General features: G+C 41.0%; 1 protein-coding gene across 14 annotated transcripts in view; it reads left to right on the forward strand.

Annotated features, from left to right (window-relative positions):
• Positions 1-15,910, forward strand: part of med12 (mediator complex subunit 12) — a 30,622-nt gene that overhangs the window by 4,242 nt on the left and 10,470 nt on the right. For 8 of the 14 annotated variants that reach the window (XM_077235842.1, XM_077235847.1, XM_077235848.1 and 5 more), the window contains exons 7-34: positions 97-369; positions 451-597; positions 671-770; positions 850-986; positions 1,234-1,365; positions 1,475-1,601; positions 1,711-1,940; positions 2,043-2,102; positions 2,825-3,001; positions 3,193-3,337; positions 4,248-4,366; positions 5,258-5,401; positions 5,637-5,800; positions 5,892-6,023; positions 6,129-6,356; positions 7,007-7,151; positions 7,443-7,563; positions 9,040-9,150; positions 9,254-9,367; positions 9,632-9,795; positions 11,305-11,484; positions 13,389-13,475; positions 13,567-13,727; positions 13,905-14,066; positions 14,704-14,815; positions 14,897-14,986; positions 15,158-15,267; positions 15,354-15,489. In XM_077235842.1, the coding sequence (XP_077091957.1) occupies positions 97-369; positions 451-597; positions 671-770; positions 850-986; positions 1,234-1,365; positions 1,475-1,601; positions 1,711-1,940; positions 2,043-2,102; positions 2,825-3,001; positions 3,193-3,337; positions 4,248-4,366; positions 5,258-5,401; positions 5,637-5,800; positions 5,892-6,023; positions 6,129-6,356; positions 7,007-7,151; positions 7,443-7,563; positions 9,040-9,150; positions 9,254-9,367; positions 9,632-9,795; positions 11,305-11,484; positions 13,389-13,475; positions 13,567-13,727; positions 13,905-14,066; positions 14,704-14,815; positions 14,897-14,986; positions 15,158-15,267; positions 15,354-15,489 (4,008 nt within the window). The remainder of the gene's footprint in view (positions 1-96; positions 370-450; positions 598-670; positions 771-849; positions 987-1,233; positions 1,366-1,474; positions 1,602-1,710; positions 1,941-2,042; positions 2,103-2,824; positions 3,002-3,192; positions 3,338-4,247; positions 4,367-5,257; positions 5,402-5,636; positions 5,801-5,891; positions 6,024-6,128; positions 6,357-7,006; positions 7,152-7,442; positions 7,564-9,039; positions 9,151-9,253; positions 9,368-9,631; positions 9,796-11,304; positions 11,485-13,388; positions 13,476-13,566; positions 13,728-13,904; positions 14,067-14,703; positions 14,816-14,896; positions 14,987-15,157; positions 15,268-15,353; positions 15,490-15,910) is intronic. The other 6 variants (XM_077235844.1, XM_077235846.1, XM_077235849.1 and 3 more) reach the window with 1 other exon arrangement.

Genomic DNA, 15,910 nt, shown 5'->3' on the forward strand with positions numbered 1-15,910 from the left:
CAAGGGAAAGAGCCCATAAAAGCTTCGGTCTCTCTTGATAGTCATTTTCTGAATGGAGTGTGGTTTATTTTGACCTCTTGTCATTATTTCATTCAGTATTCTGGGGAGTTTGTGCAATCAGCCTATTTATCTAGACGGCTGGCGTATTTCTGCACACGCCGGCTCAATTTGCTGCTGAGCGATGGCAGTCTCGGCCCGGGCCCAGGCGGGCACCCGGCCCACAGCATTTCAGCACAGCAAGGGAACGCTCTGCCCCCCACCCCCACCTCCCAGCCTTCAGGGGGCAACCAGCCCCAGACCCCCTTCACAGACTTCTACATCTGCCCCCAGCACAGGCCCGTGGTGTTTGGACTCAGCTGCATGCTGCAGGTACTGTCTTATGTGTCATTCCAGCTGCATTCCTCTGATTCCTGTCTTCCTGTTTATTGATGTCAGTATGTCCCTGTGTAGAGTATCGTGTTGTGTTGCCCCAGCGCTCTGGTCTGGCACTACTCACTGACAGATAGCCGTAATAAGACCGGCTCCCCGTTAGACCTCTTGCCAATCGCCCCCTCTAACCTGCCCATGCCGGGGGGCACCAGCACCTTTAACCAGCAGGTTTGTTTTACATCATCTGATCCTCTGGCAGTTCATCTAGTGAGTTTGTCTAAAGGAATGTGATGTTTCTCAGGTTCGGGCCAAGGTTCGGGAGATTGAAGAGCAGGTGAAAGAGAGAGGACAGGCTGTGGAGTTCCGCTGGTCTTTCGACAAGTGTCAGGAAACCACAGCAGGTGGGCATGAACGAGCTGCTCAGTATGGACAGGACTTATTTTATTTTGGTACAGCCTGTTAAATGTATAATCCCGATAGGTTTCACTATTAGCCGGGTTCTGCACACATTGGAGGTTTTGGATAACCACAGCTTTGAGAAGTCTGACTTTAGCAACTCCCTGGACTCGCTGTATAACCGGATCTTTGGCTCGGGTCAGAGCAAAGATGGACACGAGGTAAAGACAACAGTGTTTTTATGTGGTCCCACTGGACAAGCTACACTAGTTCAAATATTGGGTCAGTATTTTTATTTTTTTGAGAGAGAGAAATGTATACTTTTGAGGATGCATTAAATTGATCAGAAGTGACACCAAATACATTTGTAATGTTAAAAAAGATTTCTGTTTCAAGTAAATGCCGATCTTTTGAACTGCCTATCCTCAGTTTGATGTTTAACGTCGTGTAATGTGCTGGTAACTGTAGATGAGTCCAGACGACGATGCGGTGGTGACCCTGCTGTGTGAGTGGGCTGTTTCCTGTAAAAGGTCCGGGCCGCACAGAGCTATGGTGGTGGCCAAACTCCTAGAGAAGAGACAGACGGAGATTGAGGCAGAGGTGCTGTTGGGAACCAAAAAACACTAAACATTATTTTACATTATGAAAATAGTTTTAATAATTTCCAACTGCACAGTTCACATTTGACCGTTTCTGTGTGTGTTTTTAGAGGTGTGGAGAGTCAGAGGTCGTAGATGAGAAAGGCTCTGTGTCATCAGGGTCTCTGTCTACTGCCACACTGCCTGTCTTCCAGGACGTCCTCCTGCAGTTCCTGGACACTCAGGCCCCTGTGCTCAGTGAGTCAATATATCAGTGTCCATTGGGATGTTTTTTGGTTCCATTTCTGGCTTTAGGAATGGATTATATTTTTAAATTAACTTAATCTTTGTCTCTGTGTCTGTGAAGCTGAGCCCGGGAACGAGAGCGAGCGAGTGGAGTTCTCTAATCTTGTGCTGCTCTTCTGCGAGCTCATCCGTCATGACGTCTTCTCACACAACATCTACATGTGCACCCTCATCTCCCGGGGTGACCTGGCCTCCGATTCCCATCTGCCCCGCCCACGTTCCCCCAGCGACGAGCCCTCTGACGAATCAGAGCGCAAAGAGCAGGATGCAGGAAGCAGTGTTAAAATCGAGGTAATTAGTAGCTAATTTGTTTTTCAGTTCAGTGTAATAGAATTGGTTTTAGAATTTAGTCTCACTATAATGCTTTAATTCTTTTTTAAAAAATTTTTATAGGATACTGGTATGTCAGAGTCGATGGAGATGGATCACAACTCAAGCGCTAACTTTGATGAGGTTGGAGAGAGTGTTTCACAATACATGTCTATTTTGTAATAATGATGGTATAATGGAATGGAATAATGCATCATTGAGCACGTTTACATGCACACCAGTACGCTGATAACTCACAAAAGTCAGCTTATTGAAATTACCTGTTGTCCGGGTTTACATGCAAACCAATAACCAGAAATCAGGTAATTTCCCGGTAGTGATGTCAAATCATAATAATTTGAGTATCTGACTCCGAGTATTTCATTTATGTCGGTTGTGATGTTAAATAAAGCATTAAAAACCGAAGAAGAGTATTACAACATGTCAGCGTGAAACTTACGGCTAATATATTATCCTCTCATGCAGTTACAGTTGCAGCATTCTAACTGTGACACTTCTTCTGCGCGAGATGAGCACTTTATAATTTTTTTTGGGTCAAGAAAGAGTCTGAGTTTCCGATATATTTCCATTCACACTAAGGACACGTTCCTGTCACATATAACACATGCGGACTTCAATAAGCAGGCAGAAAGCAGGTTCTTGCATTTGCATACTGGGTGAAATCAGCGCAAGGTGCCAAAAATCTGGTTGTGACGACCGGGTTGTGCTTAAGCCATTTCTGACCGTACTCCGATAAAGAAAAAAGCGGGTTAACGCGTTTACGTGATCATGTGCGTGGTCTGTTTTTTTAAGCTTAATCAGGTTAAGAACCTGCATGTAAATGCACTCATTGTCTGAACCTTCAGCAGATGTTCTCTCCTCCAATGCACTGTGAGTCGAAGGGAAGCCCTTCCCCGGAGAAACCTGCCCAAGAGCAGGAGAGCAAAAACACTGCCAAGGATAAGGGCATGGACCCGGCCTTCCCCCTGGTTTACGAGCAGCCTCGCCACATACAGTACGCCACCCACTTCCCCATTCCTCAGGTGAGCACACTGAGGATTTATGGGAAATTTTGTTTTGGCAAAAACATATTTTCAATTTTTGTTTGATCAAATAAGTGCCTTGGTGTGTATAAGAGACTTCTTTCAAAAACATAACAAAAATCTTACCAACCCCAAACTTTTGAACTGTAGTCCACATGACATATATTCTAACTAAATTGATTGTTGTTCAGGAGGAGAACGCAAGTCATGAGTGTAACCAGCGTCTGGTGGTTCTCTATGGAGTTGGCAAGCAGCGAGATGAAGCTCGCCACGCCATCAAGAAGATCACCAAAGACATCCTGAAGGTTCTCAACCGTAAGAGTACAGCAGAGACAGGTGTGGCAATGAACACAAACCAACCGTTTAGTTATTAACAGATTTTGATGAGTAACTGTATTAGGGGCTTTTTACAAAACGCCGTTTTCAACTAAAACCGTGAAACTTTTTATGCGTTTTGGCTGTCATGTACACGACAAAGGCGTTTTGGGTGCCTGAAAACGGGATTCAAAGTGCAAGTTTTTGAAAACTGTCTCTGTAAACAACAAAAACGCGAATCTCTGAAGATGATTGCTGTGGTATGTAGCACAAATTATTTGTCCCAATCAATCTTGACTGCGATTATGTACTTTAGCTTTACCTATTGGCTCTGGAGTGACACATTTGGATATCCGTCTCTCCTCATATAAACCATTCTTCATTAATGCTCATTTTCATTAGTCTTTTTTTTTCACCCTATTTTCCATTCTGCTCTGTTATTGACAGCCCTTCATTGCGCTGAACCTCTAAATATTCATAGCTGTAGCCCCATTTCAATGTTAATAGCAATCATTGACTTTATTAAATTCAAGCTTAGCTGCTGACTCGGTCAGAAAGAGCAGCCCTGCTTTTGCTTTTACTTTTAATAGAGGTGTAATTGAACATCCCATTGTTTCCCTCGCAGCAGACTAAGTGTTGCCTTGGTCCTGACATTAAACGGCTCAACCCACAGCTATTACTATTTCAAGCACGGCACAGAACAATGACCCGTCGTGAATAAATCACCCATCCAGCTGCCTTTCATTTAAAAAAACGTTTGACCTCAGTGGTTGACTGATGGATGGTTGATGGTGCACTTTAAACTTGACAGCAATCTCTGTATTTCATCTTCCTGATATTCTTTTAAGGGTCACAGTCTGTTGATGGCACGTGGTCTCTCTCATGTGTGCTGTGAATTCATTGATTTTTGTCTTTTGCTGTCTTTCCTCAGGAGGTGAGGAAGGCCAGAAGAGGAAGAGGAGTAAACCCGAGGCCTTTCCCACTGCTGAAGACATTTTCTCTAAATTCCAGCACCTCTCACACTTTGACCAGCACCAGGTCACCTCTCAGGTCAGCCTGAGTTAAATGAATGAACTATTGTGGCCTGTTTGTTTTTCCCATAGGTTTGTGTCTTAAGCCCAAAATACACTTTGGAATGTGGAAAACAAAGTATACTTGAGGCTTTAGAGGCAGAATTATTCCATTAAATGGGGAGGTAATCTACCCTTTTGTAGCACTAATAATGTTTATTCAAGTTTTTTGCACCAAAAGCAGTTTCATTTTTCACCCCTTCTCTTCCTCTAAATGTGTGGACACATCAGCAAAATTTTGGTCACATTTCACAGACAAAATGGTTCTATTGTCAATAGCATAGCAATACATGTAGAAACACTCAAACAGAAGTCACTTTCAAACCAAACTGCTTTCTGTTGGTCAACGTGGTGAAGTTGCGTGACTAACTTGAACGAGATTAAAATCTGCCTTAGGAAGTTTTTCGCCCTCACACAAAATTCCCAATCTCATGGATGTTCTAGAATCGGCTCAAAATATCTAACGTTTGATATCCTCTGACTGGGCTGATTCATAGTCTGAGGCTAAAAGTTCTGTGCCCATCATACACAATGCGATTTTCTGCTAAATCCCTCAACTCTGACTGCCCAAAATATGCAGACTGACTAGCGTCAACTCCTCCAGACTGTATGTGCCTTTACTGATTTAAATCATTATTCTCTGTAAATCATGCCATCTCACTTGCTTTTAAGTATGTTCAGATGTTTAAATAGGCTAGCGCTGTCCGATTAATAAAGTTTTAGACTTTCATGGAAAAACTTGCTTACTGATTAAACTTGTTAAAGCATTAAGGTAAATGATAATGATTACAATATTGACCACTATAATCTATTATGATGATAATCAAGCAGTCTTAAATTAGGCTATGCTGGTGTGTTTGGGATCTCACAGGTGTCCAGGAATGTTCTGGAGCAGATCACCAGCTTTGCCTTAGGGATGTCCTATCACCTCCCACTGGTCCAACACATCCAGTTCATCTTCGACCTCATGGAGTACTCTCTCAATATAAGTGGCCTCATTGACTTTGCTATACAGGTATGAGAGCTGATCCTGTTTGAAATTGTACAGTACCTGTTTGGAAACATAAAAAGTGGCAAGCTGTTTTGAATCCCAGAAACAAACTCTGATTTGGCCTGATTTTGTTTGAAATTACATCAGTTCATTCTTCGATTTTGCTTGAAGTATGTCAGGGCCTTAAATTGTCTCCCTTTTTTGATTTAATACTGCTTTGTATGTTGGTGATTAACCTCATTGTGTGTTGGTCGTGTAGCTGCTGAATGAACTGAGTCTGGTGGAAGCAGAACTCCTGCTGAAATCCTCCAACCTGGCAGGCAGTTACACTACAGGTCTCTGTCTGTGTATCGTGGCCGTTCTGCGCAGATACCACTCCTGCCTCATCCTCAACCCTGACCAGACCGCACAGGTCTTTGATGGGTATGTCATATTAATGTCTACTGTGCTCGATTGGGCAGTGCAAAAACATCTTTTGGAAAGATGTTAAGCTGTATCGTATCGTGCTCGGCAGGCTGCGGATTGTAGTCAAGTCTGGCGTGAACCCTGCGGACTGTTCCTCAGCTGAACGCTGTATCCTGGCCTATCTCTACGACCTCTATACCTCCTGCAGTCACCTAAAGAGCAAGTTTGGAGAGATTTTCAGGTGAGAGCAATGAACTGTGAGTACTTTTTAATATATCTCCATATTCCTGGTGGTTTTGATGACATTCCTCTCTAATGGTTTCTGGTTTTGTGTGAACTCCCACAGTGAGTTCTGCTCAAAGGTAAAGAATTCCATCTACTATAACATCGACCCATCAGACTCCAACATGCTGTGGGATCAGGTGTTCATGATCGATGCCATCGCTAATCCTACCGCACACAATATCAACCACTCCATGGTGGGAAAGATCCTCAACGACAGCCCAGCTAACCGCTACAGCTTTGTGTGTAACGTGCTCATGGACGTGTGCGTGGACCATCGTGATCCTGAGAGGTTGGCGTCTGATTCTGTCGATTATGTTTTGAGCGGGGTTATTATCATTAACTGAAACTATTAAAAAGCATTGTCGTTCATTCAAATAAAGCTGAAGGGTTAGGGTTACATTTAGATGAAAAACTAAACTGAAATTGGAAATGTTGCCATGTCAACTGACGAAAATATAAAATTGAAGCAATAAAATTGAAAATATAAAAAAATGAAATCAAAATAAATTAAACACAAATAGTTGTATTAAATAAGAACAATAAAAGCACGTTAAATTGGCAGTTTTTAAATCAAATAAAAATTGAAAAATAAAAATACAAAAGTTAAAGCTAATTCAAAATATACAAACATGCACATATATAATACACTGATTTTGAGTAATAAGCCATTACAGTGCATTTTTTGAGAAAACAGATCAGTACTGGTTCATTAAAAATATGCTGAGTAACAGCTTTCCTTAACACAAGGATTGTCTTATTAGTTCTTTGGAAAAATAATGGCCAAATTAAAATGTTGTTGCCAAAACAAATGTCCAAGATAATTATTGTATTAATTGGCCCTGAGTCCTTCCGCATAATCCTCCATAAGCATCTTCAGTAATAGCAGAACAGCTGCATGGCATCTCTACTATGGTGAGCAAATGTTGTGTTTTGTTTCAGGGTGAATGATATCGGTATCCTGTGTGCGGAGCTGACGGCGTACTGTCGCTCTCTCAGTGCTGAGTGGTTGGGAGTGCTCAAGGCTCTCTGCTGCTCTTCCAACAATGGCAACTGCGGCTTTAACGATCTACTCTGCAACGTTGACGTGAGTCGCTATATCTTTTGTGTAAACCCCTAAAGATGCAGCACAGCAAAATTTCAGGCTAAAGAGTGATGAAAAAAGTTCTGTTTGTCAGTGCGGCAAATTTGCTCGATCAATTTGAACTTGTTATGGTCATGTTTTGTGGCATGCCTAATGAAGATACTCAGTTATGAGGTCTGGTAGACTTACTTTGTCAGCTATTTGTGTCTCTGTTGCACAGGATGAAATGTTTAGTCGACTAGAATGACTACTAGATGTTCTTGGTGATAATTGCATGCGTTTTGTCTTTGGCAGGTGAGTGATCTTTCTTTCCACGACTCGCTGGCGACATTCGTTGCCATCCTTATAGCTCGGCAGTGTTTGTTGCTGGAGGATCTGGTGCGCTGCGTGGCCATCCCCTCCCTCCTGAACGCAGGTACGGCTCTCAACAGGCTCCCAGTCTTCCACAGCCACATACCATACAGACGCTCATTCACTGCATGCCTCACTCTTGGAAGTGCAGGCGTTTCGTTTTTCACACTTCTATAAGAGAGAGAGATGTCAGTACTAACTGCCTGCCAGTTTGATGTCTCCACATTTCACACTGGGAAGCTCTATCTTTAGCGGCACTGCTGTGTGTCATAGAGCCAGAGAGCTGTTTCCACTGACCAGTGCCCACAGACTCACTCTCAGTGTCTCTGATTGGCTCACTGCACAAAGAGCTATTCAGGGCTGCAGTGAAAGACCGAATGATGCTGGGAACACATACTTTGTCACTGATTTCTTTTGGGTTCATTTAGGGGGATCATTTTCACAAAATCTATTCTGGTGTGGTTTACTCACCCTAATATCATTACAAACCTGTTTGACTTCTTCCGTGATTTTTTTTTAAGTATGCAGAGTGCTGTTTTTCATAATGGAAACATGAGCTATTAAACTCCAAAATCGGAACTAAAATAAAAGTAAAATTAAATTAAAATAGTCAATATAATTTGTGCGCTAAGTTCCAAGTCTTCTGAAGCCATATGATAACTTTGTGTGAGAATTTAGAGGAATAGTTTACCCAAAATTTAAAATTATCATCATTTACTTACTTTCATGTCATTCCAAACCCAGAAGACTTTCATTCATCCTTGAATCAACAATGAAGGTATTTTTTTAATATTCTTTCATCAATTTTTGTCCATCCGTTGAAAGTGTAAGTAACAAAAACTCTTACTTAAAGTAAGAGAAATCCATATGAAAACAAGTGGTGCAGATCCATGAGAAGATTTAGGGTGTGTTTAGCGTGGTTAGCGATCACACTACATGCGTACCATCCCCGAGCCCGATCGAACCGTGCTCAAACCCACCTCTTCAAGCAGGCCAGGGCATGGTTCAGCACGATGACACTAGTAAAACCAGCATTGTAAGGTCAAATCGCTTAGTGTGAGTTGACCCTTAATTCCAGCTTTTATTCACTTACACATTCATCAAGACGCATACGAAGAGCTCTTCAAATACACTTAACCGAAGCTCAATGTTCTTGCTTGATGCATGAGAACCAATGAGATTTGTTCTTTGTGTGTCAAGCAAGCATGTTTGAGCTTCCATTTACCTTATTTGATGAGCTCTAGGCATCGTCCCTCTATATGCCTTCTTTTGAGTTCAACAGTGGTGTCATTCAGTTTGGAACAACATGAGGGTGAGCAATTCATGACAGCATTTTTGTGTTTGTTTGATTGAACTAACACTAAATCAAGTCTGAGGATCATTCTTGGAACTTAAAAGGATTCTTTTGCCAGGGTGTTTTTTTATCCAGCTCGTTTGAGTCACCGGTGGTCTGTCTGTGTGGTGGTGTGCAGTATTGTGAACTGCCTCCATGCAGCTGTGAGAAATGATGTGGTTGTGACATGTTCATGTTTGTGTGCAGCCTGTAGTGAGCAGGACTCAGAACCTGGAGCCAGACTGACCTGCAGGATCCTGCTTCATCTGTTCAGAACCCCACAGCGCAACCCCTGTCCACAAGACGGCACTAAATCAGGTAACGAGGAACACACACTCCCCCCTACACATCCCACCTGAACAACTCTAGACACTATTGCTATATATATCCCCAAAACTGAGAATTACGTTTCTGTCCACAGACAAATCCACAGTGGGCATCAGATCGTCCTGCGACCGACACTTGCTGGCTGCTTCTCAGAACAGCATTGTGGTGGGGGCCGTGTTTGCCGTGTTAAAGGCCGTTTTCATGCTGGGTGAGATTTTGGGTACCTTTTTGTTGTGCATTCATGTTTTAGCCAATCAAACAGGAAGAATAACGTGTCTTGGTGATCATACAGAAGCTTTAACTGTATCCAGTGATCAGAAAGCAAAACAAGAGAACCACGAAAGGCTTTTGGTTAAGGAAAAGAAAGCCAAATGAATGGGAGATGGTGCGAATGGGAATCCAGCTGGCAGTTAAGATGTTTATGCAGAATTTATGGGTGCCTAAAAGTGTGACTTTGTGTTTATTTTTCCAGGAGATGCTGAGCTGAAGGGTTCTGGCTTCTCCCATCCTGCTGGCTTGGACGACATTGGAGAGGATGACATGGGCTCCAAAAAATCTGGAGGACGTAACGTCTCTATTGAAACAGCCAGTCTGGTGGTTTACGCCAAGTATGTGCTGAAGAGCATCTGCCAGCAGGTGATGATTTTAAGAGGATCAGATTCTCATCCATGGAAAGATTTGAGCTATTATAATCTGTATTATAAAATAAACAGAATGAAGTTGGGAAAATAATTTCCTTGGCAAAGAAAGACATTCTTGAGTGACGTCCTAACCGCTAGCTTAAAAACGAGAATGTAATCTTCCAGATCTTGTGGAAATGCGTCTCACTGTTTCCAGGGTTCCTGCGGATCCTTAAAGTCTTAAATTAGATTTTATTTTAATTTAAGGCCATTCAAAGTCTTATTTTTACTTATGAAAGGTCTTCAATTTTAAATGACAGTTTGACTTAGATGTATCTAAATGCTTATTAGTGTACATTTTATTTTTTATTTCTTTGTGGGTTTGCTTGTTCACATGACAATTCGGGTAATTTACGGCAGCATATTACGTCTGTCTCCTGCATGCGAAAGGAGGAGAGGAGAAGGAAATGGGTAATGTCAGTTCATTCTTCATGTGCGTAGGGGTGTGCGATATGTATTGTCTGTGATGATATTGTAATCATTATTTTAACTATGTACGAGAATTTACGTACGGCGAGAATTTCAAAATGAAACCGTAGCAGAGTCTCCATGCAACGGAGAGCGATGATTTTTATTTTTTTATTTTTTTTGACTGATATCCGCGTTTTGAAGAATCAGTTTAATGATTCAATGAACAATCACTTGCTGCTTTCCTGAATGAATCAGCCGTTTGAACAAATCAGTTGAATGAAATGACTCCCTCAACTCACTTAAGACAGTGACTTCCTTCCACCTACTGGTGGTTTTAGTTTCATATTTAAAGTACCCTTTAATTAAAAAGTTAAAATAAAAACAAAAACAATCTCATAGCATTATGTAATTGTAATTGGCATATTAATCCCAGTTTTGATGCCGCTTCTGTCACCTCTGCACTGCAAAGATGGATTTTGATTTAATTTGACTGGTAACAGTGGTACGGTATTATTATTGTAATAGAATTTAATTTGAATGTTAGAATTTGACATAAAAGGGGATGCATACATCTAATAAGTTTAGGAAAAAAATCCATAAATAGGTGAAAATGCCCCTGGAAATCAATTTAAGGTGGCAAATATTGCCCCTTAATAAATTTTTTTATTTCTGTCACTGTTGTGAACTGACCACTGCATAGAATATGAAAAATATTAATATCTTTGAGCTTTCAGCTGTCAACAACAGGCTTAAACCAGCCATGGTACCAGCATAAAAACACAATCAGTAAAATATCATCTAATTATTATCAACAAAACATTTTGATTTCTTCAGGTCTTAAAAAGCCTTAAATTTGACTTTAAAAAGTGTGCAGCAACTCTGTAATCCTCCAAATTGTGTTTCCGTCACTGTAATGAACGAAGACTCAAAGTGATCACGATTCGCAGCATGCTGCTCATTACCCTTGTAGACTAGGTGTCTTTTTTTGTTGTAGAAAACAATGAAACACTTTTCTTCATTTAAGAAGTTTGCATTCCATTTGTCTGTGTTTCAGGAGTGGGTCGGCGAGCGGTGTCTGAAGTCTCTTTCGGAGGACAGCAGTGCACTGCAGGATCCAGTGCTGGGGAACATCCAGGCTCAGCGGTTACTGCAGCTCATCTGTTACCCACACAGGCAGCTGGACAGCGAGGAGGGCGAGAATCCTCAGAGACAGCGCATCAAACGCATCCTGCAGGTCACACGCTCTCACATGACCCCATGATAACATCTGCTCCGGAGTGGACTGAGCTTTTTGTAGTAGTATACGCTTATTTCACGCAGCCGTTATTTTGAAATCAAAAGCGAGGCTCCGGTGGGAAGAACCCCAGAAGTAGAGATAAACAACAATGCCTTGGACTACCAACCTGAAGCTGCTGCCGCGATTTACACTATTGGATGTTAATATCCAATATAGGATATGTAGATATAGTTTGTTCCTGCTTATTTTTTTACTTTCTAAAAAGAAAAAAAATTATAATGAATTTCACTGTATATAGTCTAAAGTATGAAAAATGTATGTACATTTTTCGAATAACTAATTTCTACATTAAACGCAACAATATGCCATCAAATTTACGACTCTCCTATGATTAAAGGCGACACTTCCGGTTTTCTTCCCACCGGAGCCTCGCTTTTGATTTCAAAACAACGGCTGCGTGAAATAAGCGTATAGATGAATTTTTAGATATTCCCAACTCTATGTTGGGGTTAACATCTAAACCATTCATTTAAATATTACTTTAATCGGAAACACGGCATTATATAAACATTTAATGCCCCAAAAAGAATTTTTACATTTTATAACATAAAAGATCTCTAACTTTGTGTTTTGCGCTGTTGCTTTGGCAAAGTGTATCTGGCAATCGAATTGAAATCTAAATTGCGATATCGCTTGTGTACTCACAAAAAATTCAAAATGCTGTAATTAAATTTAATAAGTAGGCTCAGTTCACAGTAAATGAGGCAAGCTCCATCTCGGCATGAGCTGATTTTAAAGATGCATGTTGGAATGCAATGTGCACCAGGGTCACTTTTATTTTTTACAGTTGAGTAATTTCTAAAAAATTTTGGACGGATGTTTACAGCGTGTCACTGGATTTGTATTAGGGCTCCACGATTAATCGCAATTAACCCGAAATCGGGTTCACCCAAAAATGACCCCTCTCTCAGATTTAATCAAAAATATCTTAATTCGTGTTCCGAAGATGAACGAAGGTCTTACGGGGTTGGAACAACATGAGGGTGAGTAAATACTGACATAATTTTTGGGTGAACTATCCCTTTAAACTGATTTGGCTTAGTGCGATTTACTTAGCTTGTCAGTGACGTACGGCTCTGTGATCAGTAGTAAATGCTGATCCATCTGAAAGCACTGCAAGTTTGAGTCGCTTATAACATGCATTTGAAAAAAGCAACACGCGTCAAACATCCTTCCAAACATGAGAAGCATTTATGAACCTCTTGTCCAACAAAAGACAATATTCACTACCATTTTTTTACTCCAAACTAATAAAATATTTTATATACTTATAATGAATTATTAATTTTTACAGTGATTGTATATCAATAGTAATAAATTCCTGTACAAAATTAGTCTGGAATCCACCCACCATAGACTCACAGAAACCTGTGGGAAACACTGTAATATGCCATGTTTCCACACATTTTTAAGGAGCGTTCTGAAAACAGTACTTGTTTTTGCCATTCCATTAGGTGATGCTGTAGGTGCAGAAAATACACAGATTAGTTTTAAAACCCAGCAGACTAGGTCTGCATACATGAAGACAAACCATGTGGTTTGGTGTTTCAGACACCAGACTGCTCTGTTCTGTTCTGGCTGTCGGCAACGCAAGAGCAGCAGAGAGTGAACATAGTCATTTCCCTAGGCTTAATTATTTATTTCACGCCCTTTAGCCTTTAAGCCATTAATGATTTGTGTGGGTCTCACAGCAGCTCATTATTCTGGATTGGTTTTCATCTTCATAGACTGTGAAGACAGGGCTCCATTATCGCAATTAATATCCAGCTGGGCTCTTAAGCTCTGCTTTGATTCCTTTTAAATGCATTCTTTCCATATTCCGTCTGTTTTTCTGCTTTCAGAACATGGACCAGTGGACCATGAGACAGTCGTCTCTCGAGCTGCAGCTCATGATCAAGCAATGCCCGCCTAATTCAAACTCAACTAATGTAAGTGCTTGCCGAGTTCAACTTTGCTTGATTTCTTGTCCTTTTTTTAATGTTCATAATTTCTTGGTACATCTGAACCATCTCTTTACAGGAGCTGTATGCTCTCCAGGAAAATATAGCCAAGGCCACCATAGAAGTTTTCCAGAAGTCTGCTGAGATGAACTCTAGTAATCCCACCTGGAATGGCTCGGCTGTCTCTGGCGGCTCCGTCTCCAATAGCAACAGTGCCAGCAAACTGAAACCGGTGCTCAGGTGGGTGACCCCAATCATTGCTTTCTGCCTGTGGTCATATTTACTTTTAGTTTGATGTAGGCGCTGCTTGCTTTCAAACCACATAAATCAATGTTCCTATCAATGTCTAATCTGGGAAAAGAGATTTCTCAAAGAGTGTTTCTCAAATACTGTTGTTACTGTTTGTGTTTGGTTCAGTTCCTCTGAGCGTTCGGGTGTCTGGTTAGTGGCCCCTCTGATTGGTAAGCTGCACACCTCAGTACAGGGTCATGTGCTGAAGGCCGCAGGTGAAGAGCTGGAGAAGGGACAGCACCTGGGACCCTCCTCACGAAAAGAAAGAGATCGGCAGAAACAAAAGAGGTACTAAACTTTTAGCATGGATTTATAAGCTGCTGCAACATTCCAACCGTGATGGTTTTTTTCAGTATTCTTTGAATAAAAAGTCCCTTTTGACCAATTTAATGCGTACTACTCGCTGAACAAAGTATTCATTTCTTTCAACCCCCCCCACCCCCCCCCCCCCCCCGCCCCCCAACTTTGATTGCAACTTTATATCAATAATAGTAAGTAGTAATAATAAGTAATACAATCTTTATTTGTCCCTTAATTTAAGGGCAATTTAAGTAGCTTCAACCTCACAAACAAAAATTTTATAAAACAGGAAACAAACAAAAAAACAAAAACAAAAAAAGACAGCATAACATCACAAAACCCCCGGGCATTTATGATAAATCTTCATATATCTACTATTTAAAATTCACGGTACCTTTTCTTTGTTTCAAATAAGTATTTACACTTATAATTTGTAGCACTAAACAAGATATGAATTATAGGTTTACGCTAATTAAAAATGCACTCTTTCACTCTTTATTTGTGTGTTGTTTGTTTTGTTTTGGAGTCTAGGCATGTTCAGTAATGCAGTTTATCATGATAATGAAAATGTATAATTGAGTTATCAAGGATCACCGTTTTTTTCATGTTTTCTTTTCTCTTTCAGTATGTCTCTCTTGAGCCAGCAGCCCTTCCTGTCTCTGGTTCTGACGTGTCTCAAGGGACAAGATGAGCAGAGAGAGGGTCTCCTGACTTCCCTCTACAGTCAAGTCCAACAGGTACCTCATCAACTTCACCCCTCAAAAACACTGTATCAGTCCAAAGAGACGTGGAGCACTCACAATGTATTCCCCCATCAGATTGTGACTAACTGGCGTGAGGACCAGTACCAGGACGACTGCAAAGCCAAGCAGATGATGCACGAGGCCTTGAAGCTGAGACTCAATCTGGTGTGCAACTGTTATCTCTTTCTCTCATACATCATCTGCTTTTAAGCTCATCAATTTTCTCATCAATTTCATTTCCTTGTATTGTGTGCCTGAGGTTAAAAGACAAATGAATGGCAATAAGATCTGGTTAAACTGCACTGAACTCATTTTTTTTCTTGTCATGTGGTCTAGGTGGGCGGGATGTTTGATACGGTGCAGCGTAGCACACAGCAGACGACAGAGTGGGCGGTGCTTCTGCTGGACATCATCAGCAGTGGTACAGTGGACATGCAGTCAAACAAGTGAGATCCGATCCCCCTCATTCACTGCCACTGATCGTCTTTGCTATACCATCTGATTTGAAAAGATGTTTGTTCTTTTCCATTAGTGAGCTCTTCACTACGGTGTTAGACATGCTGAGCGTGTTGATTAATGGCACTTTGGCGGCTGACATGTCCAGCATCTCTCAGGGCAGTATGGAGGAGAACAAGAGGGCCTACATGAACCTGGTCAAGAAGCTCAGGGTGAGACAAATACTGATACTGTTTAGAAAAAGCCTCACATTGAAAAACAGTCAGTGTTTCATAAGCATCGCTATTATTATCTTTCTTTTGAGTTTGGATTTATTCTAAAGCCATAACCCCAAAGCATTAACATGAACAATACTTCAGAAACATGCAGCATGAGGAGAGTTGCATGCTATTGCTTTTCTAAATCACTCATTTTCTGACTTTGCTCAAAATAGCAGAAACTACACTACCATACTTGTATTCAGTAAGGACACATTAAATTGATCAAAAGTGACGAGTCATTTATAATGTTACAAATTGTTTCAAATAATGCTTTTCTTTTAAACTACATTCATTAAAGAATGCTACCTTTTTGAAATGCTGTTTCCACAAAAATATTAAGCAGCACAACTGTTTTCAACTGATAATTATCAGA

The sequence above is a fragment of the Siphateles boraxobius genome, unplaced genomic scaffold (genome assembly GCF_051911475.1).
Source record: "Siphateles boraxobius isolate OS27281-9 unplaced genomic scaffold, OSU_SipBor_1 2, whole genome shotgun sequence".
NCBI lineage: Eukaryota > Metazoa > Chordata > Actinopteri > Cypriniformes > Leuciscidae > Siphateles > Siphateles boraxobius.